This window comes from Rutilus rutilus (assembly GCF_951802725.1).
Source record: "Rutilus rutilus genome assembly, chromosome: 7".
In the NCBI taxonomy this organism is placed as follows: domain Eukaryota; kingdom Metazoa; phylum Chordata; class Actinopteri; order Cypriniformes; family Leuciscidae; genus Rutilus; species Rutilus rutilus.
The window spans coordinates 6995053-7021064 of NC_140221.1; the positions used below are offsets into that span (position 1 = coordinate 6995053).

Here is a 26012-nt window from a genome sequence, read left to right on the forward strand (position 1 = left end):
ACTTTGGGTTAAGTTGGCTTTCTACTAATTTGGCACAGGCAGTAAAACTGGCACACATTTGAAACACGTGAAAACATGCAGAACGGTGTTGTCATATGCAACCAGTCAATATGACCACCAGAGGGCATTGCACCTCTTGTATATCAAATTTGGAGATCTGAATGAAAAAGCCATGAAAGGATACACAAGGTTCATTGCAGGATATTTCCACCATTTGCTCTAGGAGCTTTCTTAAATAAATGAAAGATTCACTTTCATTTCGAGGTCATTAAATGTCTCTTTCTGGCTCTATCCCTGCGAGTCTTCTTAATGAGGGTCCCTTGCTCTTTACCAAAGACCACCAGATGACTGAGTAAAGAAGACCCAGGCCGTGAACTCGGCTGCCTAATAATCCCAGCCTGTGTCTTATACTGTAAAAGCAATAATAGAAATCCCCTCTTATTTATTTGATCATCTAGGGATCTGAAATAAATCTTGTTCAAGATATTATAGAGATATACGTAGACATTTAAGGTAAAAGTGAAACTCGCTTCCCTCTTATTGTAACAGTTTTCCTGGAGCTCATTTGCTCCTGTTACGCTGTCTCTATAGTCAACAGTTTCAGCTTGTCTTCTGAATAAATGAATCCGCTGTTCTCTTTCTCGATATAAAAACGAACACTCCTACTTTTCAATAAAAAGTAACTCGTTTCCTTCCCAAAAAGGTGAACGTCGTCAACTGCGATCAATCCGGAAAAACTGCTTTGCGCATTGACTGTAAAAAAACAGGAAAGACATAATGATTCGAAAATAGCAAACGGAGACGAAATAATGACACAAATATACAAGATTTGCACGAGCAGAAACAACAAATGAATCATTTCGTATTCAAAGCTTTTGTAGAGACAGAATCAAGCTGTTGAAATTGACCAATGGTTGCACGTGTAAGAAACAAGAACATAGTGCCCGACTGCTATAATCCCTCAATAAATGGTTTGATTCAGGAAGTGAGGGAGTTGAGAGCTCAAATCCCTTCTGTGTGCGGAAGCAGAGATCATTGCTTCATTTAAACCAACACATTCCAGTCCTCAAAATACAAAGAGATTTGCATTTCTCCATATCAAAGACAGAATTCGAAGCTTGTGACTGCACTGGCATCAGCCGTTGACATAAATGCTCGTGTTTGGCATGGATGAATAGATGTGCTAAAGGTTTACTTACAAACACATACCTGTGCACATACATATACATTGTCAGTAATCATTTAGCAAACACTTTTATCCACAACGCCTTAATGCTAAATTGATTTTTGGCGTTAAGTGCCAAAAGCTCACTCATATGGGATTCAAACCTACAACCTTTTGGTTACACATCAGCACCTTAAAGTCAACATCATCAAAATTCACCCTATTTTTTAAATGTATTTTATTGTTCTTATTTTGTGCACAGGTTTAATGTTTTACTATTTTTTTAACTTCCCAATTTTTTTAAGGGGTCCTATTTATTACATTTTCAACTTTCTTTAGTGTGTAATGTTGCTGTTTGAGCATGAAAACTGTCTGCAAAGTTACAAAGCACAAAGGCAGTTATTCTCCATATCAGTCAACACTGTTTCTGAACTCCCTGAAACACATCAACTGTAGTCTTGAGTTTTCTTCCGGGAAAGAAACCAGGCTCCCGGTGACTTATGCTGGACTTCTCCAAGAACTCAGTCCGCTTAAACGCTTCAGCCTCTGCACGCTCACATTAATCTGCCTTTGTTTCTGAGTGCACTTCCCACATCTCAAAATCAACCAACAACCGATGGATAGAACCAACTTTTATCACGACTTTAAACTGTGACAGACCTTTACAAAAGGTTAGGAATATTTTTAAACTCGTAATAATCATCAGGGTCCTGTGGTATATCTAGGTAAAGAAAATCTCTTGCACATTATTTGTAAGTTTTTATAAAAACATTAATGTATTCTGACTTCAATGCATGAAAACGCTGTAATTGTTATACCACAGATTTGAGTCGACTAGCATCACTAAATCCAGCAACGGGATTTCCTTTGATATCTGTAATTTACACACTCTTATTTGCACGGATCTTCTGTTCCACAAAAACATAAGTTTTCACTAAATCGATGTGGATTCCGATTATTTTAGTACCTCTGCACATGAACAGTTGTGTTGTGCTTTTGGTGCAGACAAGTGAAATTTCAGCATACAGAAGAGTGAAAAGACAGATGATAGAGGGAGGTATGAATTACGTTTTAACATAGGGGTCAGAGAAGCCATTGGCATCCATGGCAGCGAGATGGGCACAGCGGATGATGCCAACCACTAAGCCAGACTTCTGAGAGCTGTACTTCAGAGAGATCATGATGCGCCCTCGCTCCTCCAGAGACTTGTCATCTGTCTTGTCAATCTGTGTCAACACACAAATAGAAAACAGTCAGTTCAGCTTCTAAGAACTATAAAAAAGATGGATGTAGACTACATAATACGAATAAATATATTTTAACTTAAACATGAAACCTAGCATTCATTTGTTGCAATTCTATGAATCTGATTGCTTTAAGCCGGGCTCAGACTACAGTCTACTCTGAGTTTCAGTCCAATTTATGCCTGATTTGCCCCTCCCGACATTCGGAGAAAAAGTCCAGGGCATTGATCGGTTCTGATGTTCGGCACAGATTATCTAGTAATGCGAGGCGTTTACAGATCAAATCTTGAACCCCCCGATGTGCTCACGGACACATCTGGACCGTCCTGACAATATCAAACATGTTTGATATTTAGGATTGACAGAAGCGACCGTGAAACAAGCAGCTGTACAGATGGAGGAACGGCTTGTCGAATTTTGGGATCAACAGGACTGCCTTTATAATGTCTCCTCATATAATGTCTTCAGCAAGTTGCTGCAACACAGTATATATGTTGCATACATCCACCTGCCTGTGAGATCACGTGAGGAGCTACATCTGGCATTACAATCTTAAGAATATCTTGTAGTGTGTGATGCGACACGATTGTCAAATCTTGTAGTGTGTGCAGGTTTGACATTTGAAAGAAGAAAATCTGTGAAGATTCTCCTTACAATGCAATTGGTTAAGATTTAAAAACTCCTGTAGTCTGAGCCCGGCTTTAATTATCAACTCATAAATAGACAGAACATTCTATTAAAACACAAGTGTTGTGTCCCAGTAGATAATTTAATAATTCGCTCAATTAGTTTCATGCACAACTCTCTTCTTTCCAATTTTTTCTTGTCTAGACATTTTATGACAAAGCAGAATCAGGGCCGGGATTTATTGCAACTGTTGAATGTGACGTAAATCTACTCTCTCTCTTTCTCAGAACTTTGTGGACCCACCAAAGCCATCAAGCATGAAGATAATTAGCTGTGGAGGAGGCGTCTCTGCTCTTCCCCCACACACTGCTGTCTCATTTCCGTCCCCACTGGAGATCACAGACTCTCACACACACATACTCTTCATACACATATTACAGAGTCTCTTCACACAACAAACATGGTTCGTACTGTTTTCCAGCTGGTGGAGTCACTCTCAGGTCTATAAGAGCAGATCCCAACACAGTCTTTGTGTCTAAGGGTGTATTCGCACCCGTCTTGTTTGGTTCGATTGAATCGAACTCAAGTTCGTTTCCCCCCTTGGTGCAGATCTTTTGGGTACAAAAGAATACAACAATCCCACTCGGGTGCGGACCAAACAACCTGACCGAGACCCAGCTGAAGAGGTGGTCTCTGTCCGGTTCCAAATTAACTCTGGTACGGTTCGAATTTCTGTCCAATGAATGGATGACCTTAGCACACATGTGGTTTTGTTTACAAATTTTAGTTCACTTGCAAAAAGGGCAGTGTGAAAGCGAACCACACCAAAAAATAAAATAAAATCAACATTGTATTTGGTCCGGACCAAAGCAAGTGAACTAGCGGACTTTCCTGGTGTGAATACACCATAACTTTTGCCACCTCTACCTGTACTGCAGGCAGCAGTCAACCCATAAACATTACTGTGTGCTGATCTTACAGGTCAACTTTTTAAAAACTTGGAAATTCTCACATTTTCAGGGTTTACAAAGACAGCCAATCGCCGATTGGTAAAGTCATCACATCACTGCAGCAACCATCAGAAGCTCTGGTTTCAATGGAAACGTTCAAGTGTTCTAAGACGCGTCCTGGCCTCGCATTTATGACCACACATGTGTAACCCCTCCAAGTCCTACTTGCCCTGCTCCAAGTGGGACTTGAACCGGCGTCTCCGGCATGGGAGGCAGGCACGCCAACAAGGAAGCTAAAGACCGCAGTCTCTAGCATCAGTCGCAAGTGCGCCTCTTGAGATCAGGGGAGTGAGATTTACCTGCACGACATTTACTACCATTACACATGCATATTGGCAGGTCTAGTCTGAAAAATAAGTGTTTTTAACACTACTTGCTGATTTGAAATATGTTATTGCAGGATTTCCCCATTTAAGTAAATAGGACTTGGTCTTGGATGCCCGAAACAGCTGCCCGGAGGCATTGCAAATGTGGCCACCGAGTGAACTGTGCATTATTGGTGGGGATTTTTGGATTTTCTGCAGGTTACATCTTTACACTAGTAAGTGGCGACAAGTGACTGTCTTTATGAGCGAGCCACTGAGTGTGTTTACATGCACATTCTCTTAAACTGATTATGCTTAGAAAGCTGACATGTGGGTCACAAACGCGTTCCTTTAAGGTCATAAACAGCTGAAGAACAAACCAACAGACAGCGAGATTTTTGCTCATTACCTCGATTTCGCCATGTAAACACCTTAACCTGCGTTCTTTCAGCTTATTGAAGTCCTCCTTCTCCTGCTAGAACAGCTAGAACATATAAAGCAGTGGATATCCTAGCAGAGCTGTGTGATAAGTGATATGTAACAGGAAAGCATGGTTTCTGCAGATTTAAGCACATTCAACCAGAGCAAGTGTTTAGCTGTAGGGGAGGAGGAAACATATCTTTCTTGACCTGAGAAAGAATAAAATGTGTTCTCATCTCATGCAGCCGAAGGAGCAGTGGTACAGTCATAGAAACTGCAAACATTAGAGGAGAATGAGTCCGTACAAGTTTCCCACTGCCATTTTGGCATACTCTGGAGTTTTTAATGATTTATTTAACATCACAACTCATAAAATAAATAGAATACTATGAGTGTAATACACGGATGCTTACGTTTTGATGTCACCAATGGTAAATAACCAGATAAAAAAAAAAAAAAGATTAAAAAAAAGTCTTGTAAACATGTTTTTCTTGCATTGAGAGTTTATGGGTTTGCATGTAAACTGGTAAAAGAGGCCAATTTAAATAGATTTTTGGTAGTTACCAGCATGTTGTAAACGTGCTTACTGATTCATTCATTCAACCGATTAGTTAAAAAAACAGATTAATTCAGGAACAAAACACCACTACATTGGTTTGCTTGGATACGTGTATTAGTCAATTCTGCTTTGACTTTGTTCGGAACTATTTTCATAAGTAACTGGCAATATTGTGTCTGAAATATGAACTGTTAATTAGACTGTTATATAAAAGCAACATCACATTGTGGACTCATGCCTACAGCCAAATTCAGAACAACAGCATTCTTGCTCATCTGATATTGCTCAAGTAGAGGATATATGTATGATAAGTAGAGGAAAATGTAAATCCAGCTGGTTGTTATCATAAACAAATAATAAACCACAGCAGGGTGATCCAGAGACATGAAAGAAGCCATCATTGGGGAATAACAGACCTTGGAATGTTGAGATTGACCAATCAGAATCAAGCATTTCAGAGAGCTGTGTAATAAATAGCAATAAAAGCAAAAAATTCGATCAATTCAACTTTGATTCAGTTCAGCAACTGAAAATGTCTAGGTTTATACGACCTCTGCCTTTCAAGTAAAAGGTACTCTGATAAAAGATACTAGATGAGATCATCCCCCACATCATCCCCCATCCTGTCAACCCATGGAGCCCTTTGAGATGCCTTAAAACCCACATCCACCACCCTCAAATGAAGACGACATGTCTAAAAGGAAGTGTATCGAACTGCTTTCCTCAGCGTTTTCGTTCCGTCTCCTGCCAGAACATATAAAGCAGTGTTTTGTGCTGATCCTAGCAGAGCTGTGCGCCTTAAGGCACGGCGAGGACGAAAGACTTCCTACTGAGCTGGGTTTAGTTTGTGACTGGAGTGCATTTCAGATATACGGTATGACCCAGGTATACGAACAGACATGTGCCTAATGGGTCTGTGTCCATCATACATGGTTGTCAGTGAAACAAAAATGTATTCCCTCGAGGATGTGGCAGGTTTTGAATCGAGGTGCGTATGGTTGTTAGTTTTCCTCCGACAGTGAGCAGCCTATAGCTTTATCACATCGTGCTGGTGTTTGTAAACCTGTCACGTTTGTCACAGATGGTTGATGGATGTGAGGATGTTGCTTCAATGATAATTGATTTCTAATTAGTATGTTGATTCTAATGAGAGTCACTTTGAACGTCCTAATCAATTTGGTATCTGAATCTCTTTATGTGGCTTTCAAACTTCCCTCAATTTCTCCATCACTCACCGACAACCTCACTGATGATTAGCACAACTGAGCTCCTTCCGTCTTCACACTGATTCTTGAACAGAGTTGAACAGTAAAAGACTGTGTTACTCACAGGAAGCTGTTTCTCCAAACAGTTGCTGAAGCTCTTGGTCTGGTTGGGTTTGAGTTTCTTCAGGGGGATTCGGGTTTCGCCGATGAATTCGTTGTGGCGGAATTTGTCCTCGTCACACACTGAAATCCTAGACGAAAATAACAGGTTGACAGTATCAGATCTGGCCATGAACTACACAGCTAGTTAGGAGAGTTGTTAGAACTCTTTCGTGCCAAGGTTGCCAGTCAGCGCCAGCATTCTTGATCATATTCACAACATTTTCATGGCCCCAGAATATTTTTCTGTATGAAAATGTAATGTCAATATATCAAAAGAAATAATAGACACTCCACTCCTTCCTTCATTCTTTTTTTTTATCAACACTTGATAAATATTCATTATTTATTTCTGTGTAGAACTGGTTTGGTCCACGTCTAAACCAAAATAAGAAAAAAATCTACTCAGTTCAGTCAAAGAGATATTTGAAGGAGTACGTCCACATATCCAGTCAAGTGCTGAAGGTGGGCACTGCAAACTGATTCCCCACCACCTGTGTTTCATTACATTTTGATAAACACTTTATCTCCGTCAAATACATAGCGTGACCAGAACCATTTATTCAGTATATCCCATATATTGCAAATTCATAGCAGAAGCTCCATGGGAGGATTTCGTGCTATCTCTTCACTATAGATGTTCATTTGCATTGAGCTTGCTCACTGTGAAATGAGTTTTCTGTGCTATTTGCAGTATCGGCAAGAACCACTTGATATGTGGGGGTAGGAACAAAGGCACAGCTTCTTTTAGTTTTGTACAGGTCAATAATAACATTTGACTGGATACAGATGAGTAATTCACACATGAAAAAGGAACGTTCTGCTGATGTCTCTCATTTACAGCAAGAACAGATGGACAGAATAACAACAAATCCATGTGTTTAAGATGGTGATGAATTGGTCAACAGCAGAGAGAGACAATTGTCAACAGCCGGTATCGGAGACGTTGCCGCAGTTTCTTCTGGATTTAGTCTGTCTCAGTTTCTTCATGCAATCACAGACGAACTTGATAATGGTGAGATCCCCGTGTGGATCGTACCGGCTGTTGTCAGACTCCTTGTGCATACAAAAATCTCAATGGATTCCCACTGAAACACTACAGCAAAAAATATAAATAACTTGCTTAAGTGACTTTTGAACAGTACTGTACGTCACTCTCCCGTGCGCGTCTCATATCCGTAAATAGAGAAAAGTTGCTCTAGCTGGTTTGACGTGTGAACGGTGTGGGAGGGGCATAGGTTAGTGGTCACAACGAGCGAGAAAGATTGACACACAGCCGCTAAATCTCCAAACTCTGGCAAATCACCTGTTTCGAAAAAACGCAGAACAGAGGAGAGTCTGCCGGCAAAAAGAGAATGCGAAAGCTCGTAATAAAACAAGAATCAACATTGGCTTGGTTTTTCGGAGATGAGGAAAACGAAGGGATTTGAAATGGTGTAAAAGCGACGTGGAGATGGCATTTTTATTACTCAACACGCGAGTAAGATATTTTATGTAGCTCTCTAACGGAGTTGCGCTGGAATTTATTTTCAAGGAATATCGTGTCTATTAATGGGTAAAGCTACAGCGACGTCTTCAGCTAGTCAGCTTGAGATCCTTTCCATCTAAACTGGTTATATCTCTTAAGCCTAGTAATGAATGTTTTATGAGCAGTAGGATGTTCTCCCTCTCTTTTTAGTTATGAGTAAGAACCATATTCATCCGCACAGTCACGCAGAGCCAAAGCACCACCAAAACAATGTTCTTCCGCAAAATGCATGCATTTTGTTTTTTTTTAACCACTAAAGGGCCTAAAAGTTACATAGTGTACCTTTAAAATGAAATCTTTTTGCAGAATATCCAAGCTGTTCCATACAATAAGTGGATGATTTATAATGTCAAGCTTAAAAAAGGATACCAAACACACCATAAAAGTACCTTAAACGTACAGTATGTAATTTTTTTCGCCACTAGGGGTCGCTAACCTCTTACAATAACAAAGGCGTAGTTTGATGACGCAACATTTGCTAAGAATTATGGATCTTGTCGTCAACGTCAAGCCGACCGATCTAATAATGTTTATGGATGACTGAATACATCGATGTTTTTATCATGACTGTGATATGAAGCAGGTCGGGATTGCTAAGAGACAGCTATCAGCTCCACACGCGACGCGAGTCCCGCAGATATAAAAGGAATATGGACATTTCATTCTACCGAACTACACGCAAGTGCAGAATTACAACTCACAGGTCAGTTTATCAGACAAATTAAACTTGTGAGGTAACGCAGCGCTGTTTCACTTGGTCTAACATTACACTATCACACTAAACTGCATTTGAGTGTGTTGAAATGTATGTGTTAGTTTGTCTGTATGAGACTAGCAGTAAGCTAGATCAACATTAGAATAACACACAGATCATATTCTAACATTTTATCATTGTTGAACTATATAACATTGATTAGTTTTATGTAAATGTGCTCACCTGTTTAATAAAGTACATGTAGGAGCGGTCGAAGTCTCGGACGTGGAGCTCTCGTTTATATAACGTTACTGTCTATGGGAGCTCTCGGCATCTCGAAAACATCGTGCTGATATTGATTCTCGTTTTAGTTCTCCTTTTTTATCCAAAGTCTGCTTGTCATAGTCCATAATGTTTGAACTAAACAACAACAGCGTGCAAATAGACATTGTGAACTACACAGTTGTCCACGTCTGTCGCCTTGGTTACTATCAGAGGGCTCTGGTTGCTATGGCAGTACGAGCGGAAACCAGGGACAACGCGGATATGACGCCATTGACGGCGACAAAACGGAAATAAAGAAACGGGACGTGTCTTCGAATTAAATTACAAATTTCTCCTGGTTTGAAAGTTGTTGGAAACAGTCGGGATAATGTAAGTACACAACAAAATAAATATATATAACATAGATATAGTGATTTTTGCTATTTTTAAAGCAAAAAAGTTACATATTGTGCCTTTAAAAGTAAATTTGAATATTGGTCTTCTGAATCTATATCATTTGAGGGACAGACCAAAATGCAAGTCATTTACTGAAAATACGGTCTTTCTGTCTAAGTTCTCAGATCTCATTGAAGCTTTTGCACATTCAAAGCTGGCACGTCATAAGCACGACAAGAAATTCAGTTTATGTACTGGTTATTCTCTTATGGCTATGTGCCATCTAATAAGTTCTCCTATATGATTCGAAGGAAGGCCTTACTTTTTGGAAAAAAAAGAAGAAAAACAGGCAGGTTCTACTCAGTCCATTTCCAGCAGTACTGATCCAGACAATAAAATCCAGATATATTTTCACTCTAGACACGTATACTTGTTTCAGTTTCAAGGACTGGCGTAATCCTCATGCTTTACACCTCATAACATGACTCATTCCTTCAACTCCCTCACTAAGAAATATCATAAAACCCCATGAGATAGGAACAGACGAACAAACATACGGGGCACTTCAGGTGAATAGTAACTATTACAGAGTAGTCTGTAATAGTTTATGATCTAAAAACATTTAAATCTATAGAAAATAGCCCAATCAGTACATCCAGCAATAAAATACATCAAAATGACTAATGCAGAAAGGGCGATTCTAGGATTTCAGCCTGAATGGTGGGGTATTTGGTTGCATTTTATTTTATTATCAGATGAGAAAAGAGGAGCAAGCATCTGAGATCTGTGCTCTGAGCTGAACATTGCCACCCAACAATGGAAGGATAATACTTACTGACCCACACTTGAACGTTTTTAACAACTCAGAGGAGGACTCAAAGTGAAATATCCTCATAATCTTAAAGATTTTTAGGGGGGCTGAGATGAAACACTGAAGCTCTAACAATGCCAAAGGTCTAGCAATGAGGACATCCACATAATTCTTCCCAATCCACATTATTTCCATTTGTTACCTCTCCACTGCATCAAAAATGAATTCCTGAATGCTTGTTCTATTCCCATCTGGAAGTTAGATGTGTTGTTGTGACACACCATTGCTAAAGCGTTCAGCCTGACTCAGAAGTTCAGCTCTCCAAAGACTTCAGTCATGTTTCGGGTAAACTGGCAATCACACTTTCTTTCCCCTGTTGATAAAAGTCTTGAATGAGGCACGGGGCAGCTGGAGCAGCACTCAGGCATGTCCAAAAGGTCTGCTTAATAAAGCCACTTTTCCCCTGTTACGTTACATGTGGATAGGATTGTTCCCCTAGACGGCATTGCTCTTTATGCGGTTTCTAGAATGGTTTTGTTTTGATTATGCCTGACTATGGTACTGTGTATGTTTAATGCCAGCTGTCCTCTTGGATAAATGTGCAGGGAGTGCAGGGATTTTTGTTCAATGCAATCATAGTACATTGTGTTTTTCTGTGTGAGCTGGATATATTTGTGCATGGCCTTGAATTTGCAAAGACATTTCTGAATAATGTGGGGTAGAAAAGTCAAAATTTGTCAGATGTAAAAGCAATGGTGCTTACTAAAATACAGTGAGGAAAATAAGTATTTGAACACCCTGCTATTTTGCAAGTTCTCCCACTTGGAAATCATGGAGGGGTCTGAAATTGTCATCGTAGGTGCATGTCCACTGTGAGAGACATAATCTAAAAAAAAAATCCAGAAATTTATTTGTATGATACAGCTGCAAATAAGTATTTGAACACCTGTCTATCAGCTAGAATTCTGACCCTCAAAGACCTGTTAGTCTGCCTTTAAAATGTCCACCTCCACTCCATTTATTATCCTAAATTAGATGCACCTGTTTGAGGTCGTTAGCTGCATAAAGACCCCTGTCCACCCCATACAATCAGTAAGAATCCAACTACTAACATGGCCAAGACCAAAGAGCTGTCCAAAGACACTAGAGACAAAATTGTACACCTCCACAAGGCTGGAAAGGGCTACGGGGAAATTGCCAAGCAGCTTGGTGAAAAAAGGTCCACTGTTGGAGCAATCATTAGAAAATGGAAGAAGCTAAACATGACTGTCAATCTCCCTCGGACTGGGGCTCCATGCAAGATCTCACCTCGTGGGGTCTCAATGATCCTAAGAAAGGTGAGAAATCAGCCCAGAACTACACGGGAGGAGCTGGTCAATGACCTGAAAAGAGCTGGGACCACCGTTTCCAAGGTTACTGTTGGTAATTAGTGTTGTTTTTGGCAGCCTGTTTTAATTTTAGTTTTAGTCTAGTCTTTGTGTCAGGCTGTCATTTTAGTTTTTATTAGTTTTAGTCACATTCATACTCTTTTTAGTCTAGTCAAGTTTTAGTCGACGAAAACTGATGACATTTTAGTCTAGTTTTAGTCAACGAAAACTGATGACATTTTAGTCTAGTTTTAGTCGACGAAAACTGATGACATTTTAGTCTAGTTTTAGTCAATGAAAATTGTATTTTAGTCTCTTTTTAGTAATGCGATTCTATTTAACCCAGTCAATATAGAATTTCAAACAAGGCTATCTTATTATAGGCTATTTAGTAGGCCTATATTTAGGGCTGTGACCGTGGCAGGTTTTTTTTACCACCGCGGTAATGGACCAACTACCGGCGGTGGTTGGGGGGTTATTTAAAAAAAATAATAATAAAAAAAAATAAACGTTTTATATTTCCACACAAAGACGCGTGATATAGGCTACACTCTGCGCTTTGAGAGGGATGTGGGACACGAGCAGGAAGGAAAACACGAAGATATCGATCTCCATCGATCTCTTTATGATATCTTCGTGTTTTCTACTTGATGTAAATTGGTTTGAAGAGCGAATTTTATCCTCCACAAGGGCGAAATATTTAGGCTATGTTTGAGATTGCGCTGCCAGAGAAAGTGAAACTAAAAATCACCCGCGCGTGTGAAACGCGCTTTACAACTAAACTTGACGCGACCTATGTCTAATATAACAAGCACAAACTGTGTTAAAAAGAATTTGACATGAAAGTACAAATGTAGGCTATCTGTCCTACAGCGTTTTTCTACTTTACCACAGTAAAGAATATACGAATATAATAGGCCTAATTAAAAGCGAACCAAGAAACGTTTATAATACCTTTAGAAAATGGGTGAGACGTGACGCGAGTGAGGATTTGGGAAAAGAAACAAGAGATTCCATGCAGGGATGAGTCACGATTTTGGGATATTCGATTAGTTTATTTAATTATAGGATATCGAATAGGTTGTGCGATTATTCTCTAAAATAAAATCTCCATGTTCTGGCGCTGATGCGGTGACGTGTTCATGTAACCAGAGACGCTGCCAATAACATAGCCTACAGCTGTCACAAAGAACCGGCAAAATGATTATGAATGTGTCAAATATATCAATGAGACATTTTAATAGAATAACTAATGGAGTAATATATTGTTAAATTCGCTGATAATCGGGTGACCAGATCGCAATCCAGAATTTAAAGCCGACAAAGCTATGGGTTCACGCACAACTCTCTCATTCGTCGTGACGTTATAACATTTCGTCTCGTCTCGTTTTGGTCAACGAAAATGAAGAGACATTTTAGCATAGTTTTTATTTTTTAAACCACATTTAGTCTCGTTTTTATTCGTCAACGATATTGCATTATACATGTATTTTAGTCATCGTCACATGACCATGCATTTACGTCTAGTCTCGTCTCGTTTTCGTCAGGTGATAACGGTTCGTTGACGACAATATTTCGTCATAATTTTCGTTGACGAAAGCAACACTATTGGTAATACACTAAGACGTCATGGTTTGAAATCATGCATGGCACGGAAGGTTCCCCTGCTTAAACCAGCACATGTCAAGGCCCGTCTTAAGTTTGCCAATGACCATTTGGATGATCCAGAGGAGTCATGGGAGAAAGTCATGTGGTCAGATGAGACCAAAATAGAACTTTTTGGTCATAATTCCACTAAACGTGTTTGGAGGAAGAAGAATGATGAGTACCATCCCAAGAACACCATCCCTACTGTGAAGCATGGGGGTGGTAGCATCATGCTTTGGGGGTGTTTTTCTGCACATGGGACAGGGCGACTGCACTGTATTAAGGAGAGGATGACCGGGGCCATGTATTGCGAGATTTTGGGGAACAACCTCCTTCCCTCAGTTAGAGCATTGAAGATGGGTCGAGGCTGGGTCTTCCAACATGACAATGACCCGAAGCACACAGCCAGGAGAACCAAGGAGTGGCTCTGTAAGAAGCATATCAAGGTTCTGGCGTGGCCTAGCCAGTCTCCAGACCTAAACCCAATAGAGAATCTTTGGAGAGAGCTCAAACTCCGTGTTTCTCAGCGACAGCCCAGAAACCTGACTGATCTAGAGAAGATCTGTGTGGAGGAGTGGGCCAAAATCCCTCCTGCACTGTGTGCAAACCTGGTGAAAAACTACAGGAAACGTTTGACCTCTGTAATTGCAAACAAAGGCTACTGTACCAAATATTAACATTGATTTTCTCAGGTGTTCAAATACTTATTTGCAGCTGTATCATACAAATAAATAGTTAAAAAATTATACATTGTGATTTCTGGATTTTTTTTATTTTATTATGTCTCTCACAGTGGACATGCACCTACGATGACAATTTCAGACCCCTCCATGATTTCTAAGTGGGAGAACTTGCAAAATAGCAGGGTGTTCAAATACTTATTTTCCTCACTGTATATTCTAAAGATAAATAAATATATAATTATTGCAAATCATACACAGACACATTGTTGTGATTTGTTTATTGTCTGTTTTGGGTGAGTTTCAGTTTGGTTTCCTATGTTAGTGTTCTGTTTCTATGGTTTCACATTGATTTGATTATGTGTCTCACCTGTTGTTAGTTTCGTTGTTTCATTCACCTGTGTATTTATAACCCTGGTTTTGCTTCAGTTTCTGTCCGTTCTCGTCATGATTAAATTGGTTATTCTGTTCACCGTGTTTTTTTTTTTTTTGGGCAGTGTGCTCCAGGGCTGTAGTACTCGAGTCCGGTCTTGGACCGTTTTTCTATGGTCTCGGACTCGCTGGTATTGGGACTCGGACTTGTCTCGGTCTCGGCCACTGGTCTTGCCAAATATGGCTTTTGGTCTCGACCGAGTCCAGGTTTCTTTATTATGTTCCCAGTAATAACGTATTATTGTAGTATGCTTCCCGCAGACTTCCGCAGAAACCTCCGTAGATGACGACCTGCGCGTGTGTTATTTATTTTCTACTATTTGCTACTGCAATACCGGCGCATAGCTGAAATAACAGATCCGTCTATTCACTGCCGATCATAATATCAAATTGCTATATGGACTAGTGACTGTGAATATTAAAGACTGCTATCAAAGTCTGATTGTTCAGCGAGTCTCTGCAAATGAGTGCAGGTTCATGTACTACACATTCTCAAGTACACGTTCATCTTCAGCATTTCATCGTCAGATACGCCCAGAAACCCGTCAAAATAAAAGTTCGGTTTAACGTGAAGAAATGATCACAGATATATTTTACTGAGTGAAGCTATATTGTCATTTAGTTGGTAATAGTAGTGGGTTGGTGTTTGTATATCAGTTCTAACACTGCTATTATGAGGTGTCATCATTCTGTTTTCTTTAGATTAGAAAATTATATGATATCAAGGGGAATATCTATACTTAACAATTCTGGGTGTTGTGACACTGTTTTTGCTTTTAGATCAACAAATAATAACCCAAAATGATGTCTTGATAATGTCATGCATAAGACTTTTTTTTCCTGTCCTGTCCTGGACTCGGTCTTGACTCGGACCTTTTTGGACTCGGTCTTGTCTTGGACTCGAACCTCTTTGGACTTGGTCTTGATTTGGACTCGACTAGTCCTGGTCTTGGACTCGACAAAGGTGGTCTTGACTACAAGCCCTAGTGTGCTCTGTTTCTTTTGTGTTTAAATAAATTGGACTGATGCGAGTAAATCCAGCCTTTTATTACGTTTTGTTCTCAACCAACGCTGACACACATACAGTACTGTTCAAAGGTTTGGGGTTAAGGCTTTTTTTTCTTGTAAATTAATCTCTTTACTCCGCAAGAAAGATTTAAATTGATCAAAAGTGACAGTAAAGACATTTACAATGTTAAAAAAAAATAGTTTCTTTTGAACTTCAATTCAATGAATCCTGAAAAATATTTATCACTGTTTTCACCAAAATATCAAGCAGCAAAATGTTTTACAATTTTTTAATATTGACAATAAGAAGAAATGTTTCTTGAGCACCCAATCAGCATATTAGAACGATTTCCGATAACTGATTTTTGCTGTATTTCTGATCAAATATATTCATATTTTGAATGTAGGAATTTTATACATTTAACTCACTAGAACATTCAAAATCTGCATATATACTAGATTGATAAATTGATATGTTGAAATTGGTTGAACACATTATATGAGGTCTCACTTGCATTCATGAAATAAAATACACTATTCTAGTGAGTTAAATATATTAAATTCCTACTGAAAATATTAGTGGGAAGCAAAATGTGAGAGTTCATGAAGATGGCCAAATTATAATGACATCCAAAAAATGTAATAGAAATTTAGATCAGGCATATTTTGAGCTAAAATAACGAGAGGACAAATACATATGCACATATGTCTCGTGATTTGAGATTGGAAGAGGACAGGGTTCCTGCTGTTAAAAAAGATTTTCTAATGGCTTCCTATTGTATTTGTCTTTGTTTTAATGTGCAGAGATAATTCCTGTTCATAAAGCAAGAAAAATAAGAGGTGAAGCACATCTAGCTGTATTTAATTGTCTGTAAACATTCCGGCAAATGTGTTTGCAAATAGTATTCTTGTATTCTTAAAGCACACGTGTTAATAGCTCTCTCTGGTATAAAGGCATGAGAGGTGTGCCACTTGTGAGGGTAATTTGGCTTTGAATAGAGATGTCACTGTCTGAGATGATGTTGGCAATGGAGGTACGCCTTTTCAGATAAATCACATGCTTTCATAGCCACAGGAGGAGCTCGCCATAGCCCACCACTAAAACACCACTTTGATGTTCATCAACGGCACATGAAGATCGCCGGCAAATGAGGTGTGGTGAATGATGGGAAAGACTGAATGCTAGAGTGAGATAACACCTCAGAGCTCCATTGTGTGAAAGTGTGAAAGACTGAAGCCTGACATCATGTACATGTCTGACTTACACTCTATAGGAGAAGCTGTGGGTCTCTTTGTGAAGCTGTTCATAAAGTTTTCCCTGAGATTCTACATACATCTGCATATATTACATTTACTGCTCCTATATTTAGATTTTCCTATATAACTTGACTCCACATATCCTCTAAAACAAGGGGTTTTAAATGTTTGATGCCAAGGATCCCTAAATGAAATCATTGCTTTGTGAGTCACTGCCTTCTAAATTGTAAAAGCAATTATATACTTTCATGAATAAAGAATTGTTTGTCATTTATACTGTGTGAGTTCAATATTCGTCTGATATATTATACATTTTTAAATGAAATAATTGGCTTTTATATTGTCACTGTAAACCAGTGATTCTCAAAGTGTGGGAGCACGGGAGATCAGCAAAAAAAAGCAAGAAAAAAAAAAAAGTGCGCTCTGCCTTCATAAAGCAGCACTGAACACACATCCACTGAATAGTTCTTCTTCAGACCGTGAACAAGCCTGACATAAAAGTTCCTTGCCATAGAAAAGCAGCTCTTCACTGAACAGCATCACAAGCTGCTATTGTGAATGCGCCGCTTTCCAGCAAGAAAACGTACAAAAATCTGAGCTTGTGAGGCGACCGCCAACAGAGCTCACTGCAACCACTGATTATATATTGCTCATACAAAGCATCATTGAAATATTTGCATTTTCTTTATTTAAATTAAAAGTTAAGTTCTGATCTATTATGGTCTCTTTCTGTTATATTTTTCAATGTTTCAGTGACATTAAAAAAGTGAAACTATTGCATTGCAGGTGTTTTTCCTTGCACTTTTTTTTTATATAAAAAAATCGTTCTGTTTTTATTTTTAGTGAAATTATTTTGCGCCAGAATTAAAAACATTTTTTTAAAGGGGGCGTGACCAAAAAAGTTTGAGAACCACTGCTGTAAACCAAACTTAAATTAAATTATTATCTGGAAAGTATTTACTTTGCCTTAAGTTACATTTTTATTAAGAAATTCAGGTTCTACGTCAGAGCGCCGGTTCGGTATTGGCGCTCACGTGAACAGCATCAGCGACTGACATGGAAGGGAATATATTTGTTAATAAAGTCATTATTTTTGGGGAGGGTTTTGTGCACAAAAGTATTCTCGTCGCTTCACAACATTAAGGTTGAACCGCTGTCGTCACATGGACTATTTTAACGATGTCTTTACTACATTTCATGGCATTGGAAGTGGAAATAATGTTTCAGTCTACGGGGCGGTCAGAAAGCTCTCTGATTTCATCAAAAATATCTTAATTTGTGTTCCGAAGATGAACGAAGGTCTTACGGGTTTGGAATGACATGAGGGTGAGTAATTAATGCCGGAAATAAAAAGTTTGGGTGAACTAACCCTTTAACTGTGTGAAGGCACTGAGTTCTATAATATCTGTTGCATAATCCAAAGTTTTTAAACATTGGATTAAGCAAAATATAAAATAAGATAATTAAATGCTTGCCAAAACAAATTAACGGAAAGTTTATCCTTAAGCCTTGCCAATTTAAATATTCAAGCACAAGAAGATGCGAAAGAACTCAATTTGGTACTCGCTCTGTGAGAATTTTAGTGCACACACATCCAAAGCAAGCGCCCGGAAGGCCAAATCTCAGACAGCGTGAATACTGAATTCTCAGTTTAGTTGAGTTCTCTTTCGCTGCTTCTTGTGCTTGAATGGACTTGAATTCACACAAAATTATATAAAAATGGGCATCTTGGCGAGTATCCTAGTAAACACAGTCATGGATTAAGTGAACGTAAACCGTTAAGAAACAAAACACTTGTGTACCAGTGTATTGGATCCATGCAGCTCTTAAAGTGACAGCAGCCTAATATTCCTGCGTCGCTGCTGTTTGTTTTAATGTAAATCAAACAACAAAAGACTGCTTGACTGAATAACCTTTGTAACAATATATATAAAATTTAAACAGCAGTGTTATCTTCCAATTGATTACTTTATTCAATTTCTATAACTGAGAACTACTGTTAGGTCTACCTGAAAAGCACTGTTTATTTCATATCTTTGTTCTGTTGTATTTCTGTTGGCCTGTTGAATATTAAATGGATCCAATCCATGTTCAATGAAGATGATGCGGCAGTAAACTAGCTAGTATACTTTGATGCATGCATTTTTGAACTTTGCAACAGTAATCCATTTTAATGAGTAGCTGTAACACAGTAGCTGTGTTAAAATGGTTAATGGCCAAAAAAAAAATAATAATCATGTGCGCGAGCACACGCAAACACACACACACACACACACACACACACACACACACACACATCAGCCACATGTATTTATTTCAAATTATATTATTCAAATTTCTTTTTTTATTTAGTACAAAAGATTATCCGAGTATGTTTTACAAGAAAATACTATTTCAGACTTTCTATTTCTATTTCAAAATGTCATGTTCAATTCAATGTGTTAATTGCCATTCCTTCGTAATTATTTGTGAAAATGGTTTCAATTATTTTCAGTGTTAAACCTCTAAACTACTCGCTGGAGCACATTAGGAATTAAAAGAGATGGTGTCCCTTTCTGTTTCTCTTTATGCCCATCTCTTTTCATTTGTACCCTCCATTCAGAATGATCGAGAGCAGACAAGTTTGAGTCAGACATAAGACGACAGTTTTATCACTGGGATGTAGGCTCAGACCATCAGGGCTTTATTGAGGAAATTTAAGGCGCTATAAAGTGCCAGAACACTGCTTGAGGAAATAATGAAAATGTAGTTTTTATAAACACTACAGGTGAGACGCTGAATATGCCAGTGCTTGGAGTTTATTTACGTGAAGGACAAGAGCGATCCCTAAAGGAACTGCCTATGAGGGAGACTTTCGGTTTCCATGGAAACTGGCTAAGACAGCCTTAAAGAAAAGCAATGGTGAATCATCAGGTGGTTACTCCCCGATCCACATGTCTGCAGACGCACACGCATACGTCTGTACTTCATCTCAAAACCATAAAACTCCTTTAAGGATTTCAGTCAACTTGTCAATATGTCCAGATCATATCAACAACAGACTCCTCCCAAAGGAGCTAATTCTCTAAAAACATTAAGCCTCAAACCCTCATCCTCAGGCCTAAGTTAAACCTTTCTAAACTGTAAATCACCCAGCGTCACCTCCCTCTAGCTGTGTTGAATGAACCTGTTACTGCAACGCTTACGAACAGAAATGTGACCTTTGAAGCGTAGACTCTCTGCCTCATTAATTCACTCTGAGTCCAGACAAATCTGGGAGCCACCAAACACATGAGCTGCAATCTCAACGGGAAAAGCCAGCAACTCGCACAATAACTGCCTGCTCTCGCTAACTCTGGCCTGTCTAGACGACTCCATCATGGACTTGGTGTTCAAGTTTTTAGCATCTTGCAGCCTCAGATTTTGCTCAGGAAAGAGAGACTGCAGGTCACATTTTCTTAACTACCATCTATCACCCATCGTTTGGTATAAACCTACAGTGTTCAAGTGTCAATTGTAATAATTCCATTAAAATAAATGCATTGAGAAAGAATAGTTCATATTAAATACAACTCAGTAATATAACCAATTTATCCAAAATACTAAATCAACAATATCTCAAAGTAATCAACTGCTTTAATACTTAAAGGCATGGCAGGCAATTTGTTCCAGAAGCATTTTTTGTTATTCGGGTTGAAAGTTTCTTTTCACATCCTGATAACAATCACCAAGTTAAGTGGTCTAAATGTATTTATATGTATATATATCTTGTCTGTGGAAGGCTTAGGGCCATAAAATGTTTGTCCAATCATTGCATTCAGTCCGAATGGAATGACACATTGTCCACCATGCCTGTCAACTTATGTATTCACGCAGATATCACACGTCATCAATGTTTCAATAAAAAAAATTTATCACATTAAATATCACACAGATTTTGAGGATTACAATTATCCCCATCAGTATTCTATACTATTATTCATGGGACAAAAAAGCTCAAACGTGCTGTGTAACACGAGATTGAACCTCATTGGTTCTCACACGTCAAGCGAACGTGCTTGAGCTTCCATTTACCACAACTGAGTTGATGAATGTTTATATGTGAATAAAAGCCCAAATTCAATCTGTTCATCATATAAAGCGATCGTGTCTCTTCAGAAAATTTGGACTAAATCACTCAATTCACGTGGATTTATGAATTTATAAAGTGTCAAAATTGAAGTTGTGTAGACTGTCAATGAAGTGAAAGAAAACACAGATTTCATCAAAAAGATCTTAATTTGTGCTCCGAAGATGAACGAAAGTCTTACGGGTTTGGAACGACTTGAGGGTGAGTAGCAATGACAGAATTTTCATTTTTGAGCGAACTAACCCTTTAATAGTGTCTTATCTTTCAGTCATATATAGTCAAATGAAAATGTATGAGATCCAATAAACTGGTATTAAGCTATCTGGTCACAGTATTGGGACATTAGATAATATTTCTCCTCATTCCAGAGGACATTTCTATATACTGGTGCATATGAGACAGAGACTGATGGTAGGTATAAAAATCCTCAGAATAATGACTTCCTTTGCAAGCAGTTTTCTATTGGAAACCTAATCCATATTAAGTAAGAGTTAATCAACACCAAATTGAAATCGGATTCCCATTTAATGCTTTGTCAGCCCATATAAATGGTTCACACTGAAAAAGACCAAAAATTGCTCTGTCAGTAATCAATGGCCATTTTCTGTACAAGTTGCAAGTGCAGCATTGAAGGGAATGTGTGCAGAATATTAGTTCAATTAACTACACAACATTGTTATTTTAGTTTACTGACATTTATTTCATTAACCATGATAAGATTTAATCAAAATGTTCATTTAATGTGTATAGCTTGCTAGACCTCATTATCTGACACATTAAACCCTTTTCTTACATTTGCAACATTTAACTAGAAAGACAATGCCAAGTGGGTTATCTACTCAGGCAACTTGGTTAATCTGCTTTTAATGGATTTGAGGGATATTGTGAGTGTAACACAGCTGTTATGTAATGATACACACAAGTGGAAACTAATGTTCCTCTGTGGTGTAATCTTTACTGCCACTTTGTCTGTGCTATTATCCTAATGCAGCATTTCAATCACCGCACAGGGTTTCAATGCAAACTAAACAATCAAGCTCCGTGAAAAACAACCCATGCTACAGTAATGTTTGCGAGGCATTAAATGTCACTCAGAAAGGGCCAATGACATCTCAGCTGGGGTGAAATCACCAGGCAACATATCGTGTATTAAGGGGGAGGCCAAAATAACGAACATGACATGAAAAACTTTCAAATGTTTGCAAAGGTGAGTCATGATAGGTTGATTAGCGGTTAGCACTGAGTCTGAAGACCTCTAGCAATTTCCACTTTGAATTATGACGCAAGACAACAATGTGACGTGACGTCTATAGAGTCAGGTTACAAAAACTATAAACAAATCTTTATGTAAAATGTCTTACACAGATTCACAGTTACATCACTGCATTTGCATTATGGCATTTGTGTTATCAAGGAGGCAGAAAACCAGTGGTAACGTGGAGGAAACAAAATCTTGTGTTTTTGGATGATGGTCTTAATTTTTAGCTCTTAGCGCAATTTGAAGCTCAACAAAAAACATATATGGTTGGAAGCCATTAAACAGACATACTGGACTGTTGAAACCTGTGATGATTAGCCTGCATTTAAAGGGATACTCCACTTTTTTTGGAAATAGGCTCATTTTACACCTCCCCCAGAGTTAAACAGTTGAGTTTTACCGTTTTCGAATCCATTCAGCCGATCTCCGGGCCTGGCGGTACCACTTTTAGCATAGCATAGCATAGATCATTGAATCGGACAAGACCATTAGCATCTCTCTCAAAAAAATGACCAAAGAGTTTTGAAATTTTTCCTATTTAAAACTTGACTCTTCTGTAGTTACATCGTGTACTAAGACCGACGGAAAATGTAAAGTTGCGATTTTCTAGGCTGATATGGCTAGGAACTATACTCTCATTCCTGCGTAATAATCAAGAAACTTTGCTGCCGTACCATGAGTGCAGCAGGCGTAATGATATGACGCAGCACCTGAAAATAGGTCTAATAGGTTAGACAAACTTAGTCCCGGTCACGTTGGAAGTTACCGAGCTGGGGACTATTTTCAGGCGCTGCGTCATATTATTACACCTGCTTTTTACATCCAAAAACATATTTAAAGAAAACCAATGGATGCTTTCTGTGCCCTGTTTCTGTTGACAAAGAAAATCTAATGGCATGAGCAGCGAGCTCATTTGAGTGATTAGATCCAGATAATTGCTCTGCAGGGTCACATAACGTCCAAGAAATATGATGCAATTTTACAGGATAAAAGCAAACACAGTTTCCTCAATATACTGCCATATTCCTGAGTGCCGACACACTGACGCAGGAACAGAGAGGTTTCATGAAGACCCCAGAAACCAGATCTAAACATGATGTAAGCTTTCAGTTTTAAAGGACAGCGTGAGAACTAAATTTCAACCTCCTTCACTGGTCCTTAAACTGGAGGCTTTTCATTTTTATGAATGCCATAACACCCCACTACACTCTATAGCAGCAATCCAAGAATCATTGAAGGCAAATGGTTGTTCTGCTTGTAATTAGGTCTCAGGCTCAGCACTACATGGGGCTTGGAGTGGACCTGACCCACCCAATTACAACTGGATCATGGGAATCATGTAACCATGGACACTTAATTAAAAAAACATACATATTCTTTATTTTTTCTTATTAAAGTAGGACCTTAGGTCAGTCACCACTGACATTTTTGAAAAGCCCTCATTAAACTTAAGGTGATTTGCTTCGCGTGCCACTTTCTCTGATATCCTTTTCTTTTCATCCCACCTATACGTCATGGGAATGAACCTAATGTTTTTTTTTTTTTTTCAATTTGTAGCAAATAAGTAGGTTACACTATTTCGATGGTCCACTTTAGACATTCTACTAGCTATAAGTAACTTTGCAGCTACATGTAAGCTAACTCTCAGAGTATTAATAGACTGTAGTAGACTGATAGGTCAGGGTTAATAGAATAAGTTGAAATTCTTGTAAAGTTACTTATAGTCAGTAGAATGTCTGTCGGTGGAGCATCGAAATAAAGTGTTAGCAGATATTAAACAGACAGTCTACTAATACTCCAATGGCTGGTAGTTGACATGTAGTTGCAAAGTTACTTGAATTTCTAAAGTGGACAAGTGAAATAAAGTGTTACCCAAATCTGTCTTTAGGTACTCAACCCTTCACTAAACTCCACTAAGTCACTTCTTTATGATCGATAAGCTTTTGTCATTTTCAGTGGCAACTTAACACAAATAAGTTGAGCGTTCAGACACAATTGTCTATAATTGTAGAGTTTTGCAGAGGCCTTGATATATCAAATTCACAGTAAGTAATGAATGTATAGATTGTGACTGGATACCTGAGTGTTTTGCGAACCATATCTTCATCTGTTATTCCATAATACGTCAGGGTCTCACTCCAGACAGGGTTGAGTGTGTTACGTAGGGTCTTGGTGCGGAGCTTATTGGCCTAGAAGAAATGATAGATTTGCTTGTAGATTAGTGGTTGTGTTCACTGGCACTCTTTAGTCTTTATTCTTAGCACAAGCTAAGAATATACCAGACCTTCCATTTCACCATGTCAGGAAAATCAGGGGTTTAAACTCTGTATTTAAACATGCGCCAAGTTTTGGTAACAAGGTTGCAAAATGGCAAATCACTCTTAAAATTAATGGTAAATAAAACAGCTCATATAACATTTAGTTATACACAGTTTGACTCTCCAATACTTACAGCTTTCCAAGTGTTTTATAAAGCTTGAGCACCTTCTTGAACCATTTATTGAAAAAGGAGAAGAAAAGAGTGTCAGGCACTATGCTGTTCCGTGTTCATGGAAAAATGATTAAAGCAGGTGTGATTAACGCCTGAGTCTTTGTTTCATCTAGCACATCTGTGAGGTGTTTCCTAATCCTAATGGGGTAACTCTGATATCCTATCCAATTCGATTACTCTGTAACCCTGTGAAGGAGAGTTCGGCTCTACTGTAGGACATATGATCCATAAAGAAGGAGGATGACTTAGAGGAGTCTTATGTTGTCAGTAGTTAAGTGGATTGTTGGCAAGATGAGCAAGGAGGGTACAGGTCAAAAACAGATCATAATGAGATGCATGATGGTAATTTGTAGCACACAGAGGTTGGCCAGTGACAAGGAAAAACTTAATTTAGATCTTAAGGTAGTGTTTGTTTCTTGAAGTAAGTTTATGGAAAAAAAATGATTTAAACATTTTTTAACGATCTAAGCGCATGGTCTAAAGTGCAAGTGCACTTAGTGTGTGTCAGAATCCATTTTTTGCTAGTTTAACGACAGGAAAATGGTCTAAAAGGGTTGTCCCTATTCTCTTAATGAGTAATGGGTGTGTTTTGAGTGTAACGTGCAAAAAAAACATAGCGGAATTGCAAGCGGAAAAACTGAACGCTTTTCTAGCGAGGAAACGGATCTGCTCATGCGCGAGGTTAAAGCACGCAAGCAGACCATCTACGGGACAAAGTGTACACGCGTTGTGCACCCGCCTATAGGCGCTTATTACTAACGCACTCTTTAAATAACAAAAAAAAATATTTCGCCATTGACTTTAGACCAGGTTTTTGTCGATCAATGGCGCAGTCTATTTCAGTTGCCTCAAAATAGTAACGCACCAACAATGCGCCTGAACACACCTGGTTTTCAGACCAGCACGCCCATGGGCGCACAGATAGGCGCAAATGCATTTGCTATTTAAACAACGTGGCGCAGGACGTGAAAATGATAATGGCGACAGGCTGAAACTAGCAGAAGAAACTTGCATTGCGCCAGGTGTATGATAGGGCCCATTAAATTAAACGCCTCAGACTCATGAGACTTAAGTAACTTCAGCCGTCCGCATTCTGCCCGTAATTTTTGTCATCAGAAGGGTCCATGCCCAATTTTTGTCAGGGTGGATTGGTGCAAGTCCTGTAAATGGTCTGATGTCTGGTAGAATATAAAAAAGTATCTATCCATCCATCAATCTAAATTTGAGGAATTTCAATTGTAAACACAAACAGACACCTCCAGCAATTTACCTTACATCTGATGTAATTTCAAATGCAATTTTAACTATATGGACGTTGAACAGTGACAGACAGTACCTTGTTTAACATTGTCTGTTTTAACATGTTTTAAAGACTGT

At 38.7% G+C, this 26012-nt stretch overlaps 1 protein-coding gene across 3 annotated transcripts in view; it reads right to left on the minus strand.

The window, feature by feature from the left end:
- doc2b (double C2-like domains, beta) overlaps positions 1 to 26012 on the minus strand; it is a 227755-nt gene that overhangs the window by 4626 nt on the left and 197117 nt on the right. For all 3 annotated transcript variants that reach the window (XM_084415425.1, XM_084415426.1, XM_084415424.1), the window contains exons 12-14: positions 24224 to 24333; positions 6660 to 6786; positions 2234 to 2391 (exon numbers count right to left, since the gene is read on the minus strand). In XM_084415425.1, the coding sequence (XP_084271551.1) occupies positions 2234 to 2391; positions 6660 to 6786; positions 24224 to 24333 (395 nt within the window). The remainder of the gene's footprint in view (positions 1 to 2233; positions 2392 to 6659; positions 6787 to 24223; positions 24334 to 26012) is intronic.